At 44.1% G+C, this 9385-nt stretch overlaps 1 protein-coding gene across 1 annotated transcript; it reads left to right on the top strand.

The window, feature by feature from the left end:
* Positions 1–749: 749 nt before the first annotated feature.
* On the top strand, positions 750–9091 carry COX20 (cytochrome c oxidase assembly factor COX20). The gene is made up of 4 exons (XM_069484536.1): positions 750–822; positions 7252–7366; positions 7496–7559; positions 8334–9091. The coding sequence occupies exons 1-4, from the start codon at positions 781–783 to the stop codon at positions 8470–8472; spliced, it is 360 nt and encodes a 119-aa protein (XP_069340637.1). The 5' UTR covers positions 750–780; the 3' UTR covers positions 8473–9091.
* Positions 9092–9385: the final 294 nt, after the last annotated feature.

The following is a 9385-nucleotide window of genomic DNA, read 5'->3' as shown; positions in this document are numbered from 1 at the left end:
CAGGCCGCACTGGAGGACACAGACGTCCTGACGCATGTTCGTTAGCAGTTGCTCCCTCCATTTTGTCCCCAGTCTCCTCTAGGCGCACTGAGCGGCGCTATTTTAAAGACACCGAGTGATGAAACTAAAAAAGGGAGAAGGAGGTGTGGGCGTTGGGAGCCCCGCCGCCGCCGGGGACTAAAAGGTCGCCGGTGCTGAGCGGAGGGGCCCGCGGCACGGCACCGGGGGCTCGTCCCGGAGCCGGAAGGACAAAGGACACTTGGGGGACAAGGGCCGCTCAGCCAGCGCGGGGCGACTTCCGGGCCGGTGGGCTGGGGCCGGGCCGACCCCCGCCGCGGGGCCCGCCCCGCAGGACAAAGCGGCGGCACCGCCCCTCGGCGCGCGCCGGGCGCGCGTGCACACGAGCGCGAGCGCGAGCGCGGGGGACGGTTGGAAATGGCGGTTGGGGCTGGGGCGGGAAAAGGGGCCGCGGCGCCCCGCCCCGCCGGGACCCGGGGACCCGGAGCCTCGCTGGGCGTCCTCCTCCCTCGCTCCCGGCCCTGCCGGCCGGTTGCCGAGCCGGGAGAGACGAGTGGCCCGTGCGGGTGAACAAAGGAGACGGCAGCCGAGGCGCCGCCGGCCCGCGCGGCCGCCGCGGAGCATGAGGAACGTTCCCTAAGATGGCGGCCGGCGCGCGGGGACGGCGCGGGCGGGCGGCGCGGGGCGGGGCGCGGCGGGCCGGGCTTCCGCCGCCGCGGCCCTCGGCGGGGACGGGGCGGGGCTGGGGCCCGACTCGTCCCCATGGCTGCCGCTCCGGAGCCCGGCGAGCCCGGGAAGGGGAAGGTAACCCGGGGGGCGGCGGGGCGCGCGCGGCGGGCCGGGGGCGAGCGGGGCGGGCGGCGGGGGAGGACGCGGCCTCGGTGCGGCGCCCGGGCCCGGAGCGCGTGTCCCCGGCTTCTCCGCCACCCGTGCGCGTGAAACTTGCAACTTACCAGCCCCTCGTGTCATCCCCCGGCATTCTTATCTAAATCGCCAGGACAATAGCGACCCAAAGTAGGGGAGGGGACCAGGGGTGCTCGTGACTTGGACTGCAGGTCTTTATGGAACAGCCAACGCTGAATCCTTTGGCGAAAAAATTTTGCAAAGCGCATTGCGCTGCGATTTGCTGGTGAAGGTTAATAGTAAAGGCGAAGAGGACAGGTACCCTGTCTTTCATGTTGTATTCACACTTAACATGGAGGTAGATGCGGAGGTCTGAGAACTTGGGATTTATATCCAGCAGGAGGATGAGGGGTTGAGATTTTTTCCCGTTAGCTTTCTTTCGATCGAGAGGAGTGTACAGCATTGTATGTGACCAGTGTCCTGCCTAGCTGGTGTCCCTGGCTTGTGCTCTCCGCTCCTGAGTCGTCCGCGTGCTCCAACCTGCGAACTGGAAAATTTCACCCCTCTGCCGAAAATCCAGTTATAGCAGCCCCTTTCTTTAAAACCCAAATTCTCAGTATAGTAAAGCTAAACCAGGCTGGTCTCCCTAGGAGGGCCTCCTCTGCCTCCCGAGCATTTATCATTACAGCATTTATCGTATTGGGAGGTAAGAGCAGAACAAATCACAGGTGTTCAGGAAAAAAAAAAATGCAAAAAGAAAAAAAATTTTAAATAGTAAACTGTGGAGATAGTAACATTGGATCAATCATGAGCAAACATTTATTGAAGACCTACTGTGTGCTAGATGGCTCCTAATCTACGGGTTTTTTTGTTGTTTGTTTTTAGAGAGAGGATCTTGCTATGTTGCCCAGGCTTGAATTATGGGCTCAAGCGATCCTCCCGAGTAGCTGGGACTATAGGCAAGTGCCATGGCACCCTAATGTATAGTTCTAAAGTTATTCTCTACTTGGCTTGGAAATTTTGCTCACTTCTTGCTCTTGCTTGCTTCTCTTTGGACATTTCCATCTAAATTTGGCCAGGACAGCAGATCGTATGGTTAATATGAACAAATATTACATAAATTGTTTCCATATTTAATACCAAAACAAGTTTTGTCAATTCATAAACTATTGGTGCCTTTTCTGTTTTTACTGTCTCACACACTGACCATTTGGAATAGGTGTAGTGTTAAACAAAAGATGTATCCGTGTTCAAAACTTGCATATTTCAAGGTGCACCATAACTACAGACACTAAATCCTAGTTCAGCTTTGTGATGAACACTGCGATCTTGTCCTGTATGGGACTTTTTATTCCTTCTGTATCTCGTTACTCATCTTTGACAGGAGATAACTGCCATGGCAAATCAAAAAAAGAACTCAGTGAAAGAAAAAACTGGATCAATATTGACCTATTTAATTGGCCCATCAGTAGCAAAACACTATTGAAGTCAGTGAAATGAAGGATAGCTTCAAGTCCTTGAAATAGCACTGTCAGGTTTTGGGGATCAAAGATCAAAAAAAAAAAAAAAAAAAAAAGACCTGCAAATAAATTGCTCTTGAAACAGTAGTACCTATCAAAGCTCATCAAAAACATAACAAAATTGATATAATGTAAGCTATGCCTGATCAACAGCTGAGGGCAATGTCAGAAAAGGAGGCCTGCAGTTATTAAAAAGAATTTATCAGTGATCATGCTAGTACAACCCAGGGAAAAGGACTATTTGATTGTTAGGATTATCTAGCTAGCATACCTTGATAGAAGTAGCCCTTAAAACCTCTTTGCTTTGCCCCCTCATTCTTGTTCTTCAAGAAAGTTTAAAATGTAAGATTTAGTATATACAGGTGAATTGACATTCAGGAAAATTCTGAATTCATTAATTCATCTAGCCAAAAAATATTTACAGAGTACCTACTGTTAATACTAGGCACTAAACTAGGTGGGGGAATCAATAAAGTAAGACTCATTTGCTGAGCCAGCCATGCAAAGATCCAGAAGAAAGGTAGCACATGGTGGGTAATAACCACCTAGGCTTGTTAGGCGAATGGTAAGGCCAGTGTGCCTAGACTAGAGGACAAGGGAAAGAGTGGGATACAAAAGGAGCTAAGTGCCAGATCCTGTAGGGCCTTGGGAGTAATCGTAAGGAGTACATGCCTTATTCTGGGCATCATCAAAGGCTATGGAGGGTTTAGAAAGGAGAATGACAGTCATCTGATACACATTTTTAAGTGTACAATCAAGACTTAAGATACTGTTGACATACAGTAACTTGGTAAGTAGTGTAGATTGAGTATCCCTCATCTGAAATGCTTGGGACCAACCAGAAATGTTTCACATTATATGGAATACTTGTATTATACCAATTGAGCATCCCAAATCCAAAATCCTCCAATGAACATTTCCTTAGAATGTCATGGCAGTGCCCAGGAAGCTTTGGATTTGAGACTCAGAATGCTCAACCTGTGGTAGTAACAAAGTTGGTGAAAGTGGTTTGGTTCAAGATACATTTTAAAGGTAGCTCCTTCCAGACCTGCTGCTACCTTGGTCATGGATTTGATGAAGGGACGGAAGGACTCCAGGATGACTCCTGGGTTTTTGGCCTAAAACTTGGTTGAGTAGTGATGCCATTAAGAGGCAAGTTTGGAGGTAAAAATTGGATTTTGCAAATATTAGGTTCAAGGTGCTTATTAGACATGTAAGAGGTGTCAACAGGCAGACTGAGACTGAAGCTTGGGATAGATTAAGACCAACGAAGGCGACTAATTTTACCATTCTCATCCACCTTATAGTATTTCAAGACAGCCAACTTAACCTTCTTTCTCTTGTGCTTACTCTTCTTGGGAGTGGCGTAGGACTTCTTCCTTTTCTTAGCACCACCACGGAAGTCTCAACGCAAGATGAAGAGTGGACTCCTTTTGAATGTTGTAGTCAAAGTACGTGTCCATCTTCCAGTTGCTTGCCAGCAAAAATCAGTCTTGCTGATCAGGAATTCCTTCCTTATCCTGGATCTTGGCCTTTACATTTTCTGTTGTATCCGAGGGTTTGACCTGGAGAGCGATAGTCTTCCCTGTAAGGGTTTTTACGAAAATCTGCATCTTGGTAGCAGTTGCACCGCAGACGGCGGATCCGAAAGGATAGAGCTTTGGTTGTTTTATTTAGCCAAAGAGTTATAGATGCAGTTTAGTTCGGTGGCAATGACAGCCTTTTAGGGGGCACACTGACTTCCACCTCCACTCCTGCCAGCGCTTATTTGCCTTAAGTTCCTGAGCCTGTTTCAGAGACGATCTCAGAGAGGTGGTAAAATTATTGGGTGTAGTGGTGCGCACCTGCAGTCCCAGTTCCTTGGGAAATGTGAAACCGCAGTGCTCGGATGATCAGAGGAGAAAGGTGTAGCGTGCTTGGCAGTAATAACCCCCTGCCAGCTCTAAATTATGAGATTGTTTAATTAGACCAGAGTTTCTCAGTCTCGGTACTATCAGCATTTAAGACCAGACAGTCTTGGGTGTGGGGCTGATGTAGCTATCAGAGGAGGGTGTGTCTAGCAGCACCATCGCTGGCTCTCCTGGTTATAAAAGGTACCATTTTAAATGATATGTAACTTTTGTAAGATGTCTTTAAAGTGAGCTGAGATCCTTTCTAGCACTTCCAAATTTACTTTTTAAAAAAGTTTTTTTTCCTTAAAGCAATTTTTTTTTTTCCTTTTCTCTGAGACAGGGTCGTCACCCAGGCTAAAGTGCAAGTGTCCTGGTAGCTCGCTGCAACCTCCTGGGCTCAGCAATCTTCCTGCCTCAGCCTCCCCAGTAGCTGTGACTGCAGACAGGCACGAGTCACCACGCCCAGCTAGTTTTTTTTCTATTTTTTTGGTAGTGCCTGGGGTCTCACTCTTGCTCAGGGTGGTCTCAGATTCCTGACCTCAAGGGTTCTTAGGACTACAGGTGTGAGCCATTGTGCCCAGCCCTAAGGCATTGTTTCTAACATAGATTCCAATGGCCCATCCCAAATCTAAACCAAAATCTCAGGGTGACACTGGAAAATCTTTCTAAAAAGCTCAAGATACCTAGTTGCCTAGCTGGCTTGTTTCATCGGGGTGAGCTGGTAAAGCTGCTTTTCTTTTTTTTTTTTTTTTTTTGAGACAGAGTCTCACTCTGTTGCCCAGGCTAGAGTGAGTGCCGTGGCATCAGCCTAGCTCACAGCAACCTCAAACTCCTGAGCTCAAGCAATCCTCCTGTCTCAGCCTCCCGAGTAGCTGGGACTACAGGCATGCGCCACCATGCCCGGCTAATTTTTTCTATATATATTTTTAGCTGTCCATATAATTTCTTTCTATTTTTAGTAGAGATGGGGTCTCGCTCTTGCTCAGGCTGGTCTCGAACTCCTGAGCTCAAACGATCCGCCCACCTCGGCCTCCCAGAGTGCTAGGATTACAGGCGTGAGCCACCACGCCCGGCCTAAAGCTGCTTTTCTAAGATTTAAAAGTAACAGTCTACAAAAAAATTGGTCTAAGAGTTCCTTACTCTTTAAAGCCTGAAACCACTGTTTTGTCCAAGTGCTCCACCATCCTGGAAGGGAATCCAAATGAGAAAGCTCGGAAGCCTTGAAGGAACTTTTGTGTTACTGTGCTGGGGAGGGGCACAGGGCTGGGCATGCCATGGCCAACCTGATATGTGAAAACCACCAGAGCTGCTGTTGTTACGCTTGCACCCAAGACCTGATAGTACCACCACTCCCTCTGGCCACAGCATCCAACCCCTGGGGAAATAAACTGGTTTAGAAGTAAGGCCGTTTGTTCTGGACTGGAGTGCAGAGTCCAGCATTCCTTATCAGCATAGCAGCTACCCCTATACAACCATATAGTCCCCTGGGCTTGAGCTGATATGGTTAAAAAAAAAAAAAAAAAAAAAGTCGTTTTTGTTAAATGAAAAAGCTAGAAGCAGAATTAAGACCCCCCCCCCACCTCTTTGTATTGCAGAGCTTTTAAAGCCTGCAGCTGAGAGCACCTGCTGTGCGCATGAAGGAATCTGTTGAGTGTGCAGGGGGGAAACAGGGAGAGGCAAAAGAAATAGAATGACAACCCCAAACGAGTGTATGGATACGGTTTTTGCTTTATTATGAATCAAGTCACATTTTGTCTTTTCCAGCAGATGCTTGAGCCAAAGAACCAAACACAAGCAAAAAATACAATTGAGAATATTTTCACGTTTCAACCTAAAGGTTAAAACCTGCCTGACTTGCCTTTACTGTCCCTTCCCCATTTCTATTAGAAATATACTACCTTAGAAATACTTATAGAAATTCTACCTACCTAGAAATATTAAAATATACTACCTTCTAGGTATCAACTCATCCTACAGAATCCTCTTCCTCTAGCTTCATGTCCTACCCCACACAGTACTAACCCACTTTGATAACTGAAACCTTGAAAGCAATGTTACTGAAAACTTACATTTACAGTAATCAAGTGTTAGAAAATATCATTTCTAACCTTTTTTTTACTCAATAGAAATACCAGTTAAACATGACTGTTAAATGTCTGTCCTGCTGCTGCCCTAAAATACAGTTTCTAGTGACAGACATCCCAGTCCAACATGGGGAAAACAAGTCCATAAATCCAATGAAGACTGTAGAAAAAGCCATTTTAGCAGTTGAAGGAACTTAGAACAGATTGAGGACCTAGGGTTGGAGAAGTTAGTGGCAGAGCCGGAACAAAACCCAGCTTGGGATTCCCGGCTGTCCCCACCACAGTGGGCTGTGGCTACCATGTAGGGAGAATGCAGGATCAAGGGCAACCTCACTTTTCACAGGCAAGAAAACCCAGACTAGAAGAGATAAATACATTGCCCATGTTTATCTTCACATCAATTACCTGCTGCAACCACAACTGTCGTTCATCTGGTTAACACCAACAAAACACAAAAATGGGATTTAAAACAGCATGTTAATGTTTTAAGCAAATGTGATCCAAATTACTGGGATTATTAGAGCAAACTATGATGCTTTTTAATTTCAGTGATAGCCAAATTCCCAAGTAATTTCATTTGAAGACCACATAAAATATGTATATTCCTATTTCCAAATTAGCTGATCAGCAAATTATGATATAACACAAAGTTATCCCACTGCCTAGGGCTTTCTGATCAAGTTTTCAAGGGTTTCAATTTCAAGATTCAGATTGTGTACCAAAAGCAGGAAAAGCACAAATTGATTCCAGGCTGTCACGCTGCACGTACTCTAGCTCAATAATCTCTTAACGGTAACAAGGGGAATGTGTTGTAATCTTTGCCAACCCACCCTGAAATAAACTATTTTCTTGTTCAATCTAGTTGTTTTTTGTTTTGTTTTTTTTTAATCATAGCCATTTAAGCTCCTAGGAATTTTAGATGTTGAAAACATTCCCTGTGCGCGGGATTCGGTGTTATATGGTTCATTAGGATCTGTTGTGGCTGGCCTTGGACATTTTTTGTTAACTAGTGAGTATCTTTTTTATTTCTCTCTGTTTTAAAAAAAATCCTCTATGTTGATTAATAATTTTTTTCTAGAGTAATTATAATGTGTACTTATATTCTAATTAATTATACTGTTTATGCTTATTTAAACAGGTAGAATTAGAAGATCATGTGATGTTGGAGTAGGAGGATTTATCTTGGTGACTTTAGGATGCTGGTATGTTTGCTAAGTATTCAAGAAAATCCATGATTATAACAGGTTATCTAATACCGAAGCACATGCTTTTTTCAGAGCTATTTCCCATTGGGAGAGTCCCACCTAAAATGAAGAACGAATCTTGATTAAGGACTTTTTAATGGAATCTGTCTTACAAAACAACATTGCTGGAAAGCCTCTACCTTTTCAACACATCTATCCATATATCATGTCATTCACTGCACGCTTGAACAGATGAATGCATGACATTAGACATCCCATTAAAACAAAGCAAAGTCATGGCTTCTACACTTCATTCAGGAAGGCCTCAACCTTTCCCTTACCCTAATGCCTACGTAGCATTCCTGCTTATTCATCACATCTTAAAGTGCTGCTTTAAGAGTGTTCACAATTACTGATGAGTATTAAGAAAGATACTCAAATCTCAAACATATTTTCTTGAGCAAAATAAGCCAGATTCCAGAGTGCATGATGCACATACTCTATGGCTCCATTTATACATGCAGTTCTTTAACAGATGAACTAAGCTAAAGTGACAGAAAGCCTCATTTTATGTAGACATCCCTTAATTTTTAAAAAAGCATGTGTTCATAGGTATTTTGACAACCATCCCAAAATAGCACTCCAAACTATACATTTGTATTTCCAGTCTCGGGGTAGTTATCTGTAGGCATTTTTAAACTGTGTGATTATAAAGAACAATAAATAAATTTCATAAACTAATCTCTATAGGAACTTTATATTAATAATTCCTTCATATTCTTTTCTTACAAGGTTCCACTGTAGGTATAATAATGCAAAGCAAAGAATCCAGGAACGAATTGCCAGAGAAGGAATTAAAAATAAGATATTATATGAAAGCACCCACCTTGATCCTGAGAGAAAACAAACTGACAGCGACAGCAGCAGTTAAGCAATCTGGAGCACAGAATACCAAACACAACTCCCTGACGTCAGTGTGAACAAAGCTGGTATTAATCACATAAAACATTTTATGTTCAATAAGCTCGCAATCAAGTAAATAAAATATGTGTAAGTTGTAGTCTTTTATTTTGTTCACACTTGTATGATAACTCGTCAGTTTATCCTGGCCTTGTGTGTTGCATATAGTGGACTTGTCATACTTAATTTTTTAAGTGCCCTAAATGTTTTTCGCAAGTATGCACGGTCTTAATTTTTAAGTAAAATTGGTTTTGAATTCAAATTATGCGCATGGTATGTATAAAAGTACTTTCAGAACTTGTTTGGTAGACTGGTGCAATGGAAATATCGTAGAATTATAGTTAATGTTATTACATTAACGTAAACAAGCCATTTGGAAGTCAATTGGCTGCCCCTATTAAAAAAATCCTTTAAAATACAAGTATAAAATTCCCAACATCCAAGTAAATCCTCAGTATTTATTCACCCAGAAGAAATTCTCCCTAAGGAAATGAAGTTATTTTCTTGAAAAGTATTAATATCGACATTATTTTTCAGGATCTGTTTAATACAACAAAACACAGCTAGGTGCTTAAGTGTAAAGAAATACTGAAGAAAAAAAAAAAAAGACGTCAGTCGACAGGATTGTGGCCGTTATTGATTGGTCCTGTTACTTTGAAATATCATAGCAAGCCACTGAAATAGAGCAAGGAAGAAGAGTCTTCCAGGAAAAGGGGGGCTTGCTCCAAGTCAATTGACGAGAGCGTTTTCCCTCCCATGCCCACCTGCTTTTAGCTGTCACTAGGAGGGTTAGGGTACAGCGGTTGAGTGGTTTACCGTGTGCCTTAGCTACCAGTGAATGACATTGTCAGACACATGTTCTGAGAGAAAACTTTTACTGATTC

This window comes from Eulemur rufifrons, chromosome 11, assembly GCF_041146395.1.
Source record: "Eulemur rufifrons isolate Redbay chromosome 11, OSU_ERuf_1, whole genome shotgun sequence".
NCBI classification, from domain to species: Eukaryota; Metazoa; Chordata; class Mammalia; order Primates; family Lemuridae; genus Eulemur; species Eulemur rufifrons.
This window is presented reverse-complemented; position numbering and strand designations above follow the sequence as displayed.

Coding starts and splice junctions, on each gene's coding strand:
- COX20 (XM_069484536.1), top strand. CDS start 781: ATGGCTGCCGCTCCGGAGCCCGGCGAGCCCGGGAAGGGGAAG. Junction 823..7,251: donor GCGAGCCCGGGAAGGGGAAG/GTAACCCGGGGG, acceptor TTTTAATCATAG/CCATTTAAGCTCCTAGGAAT. Junction 7,560..8,333: donor TTGGTGACTTTAGGATGCTG/GTATGTTTGCTA, acceptor TTTTCTTACAAG/GTTCCACTGTAGGTATAATA.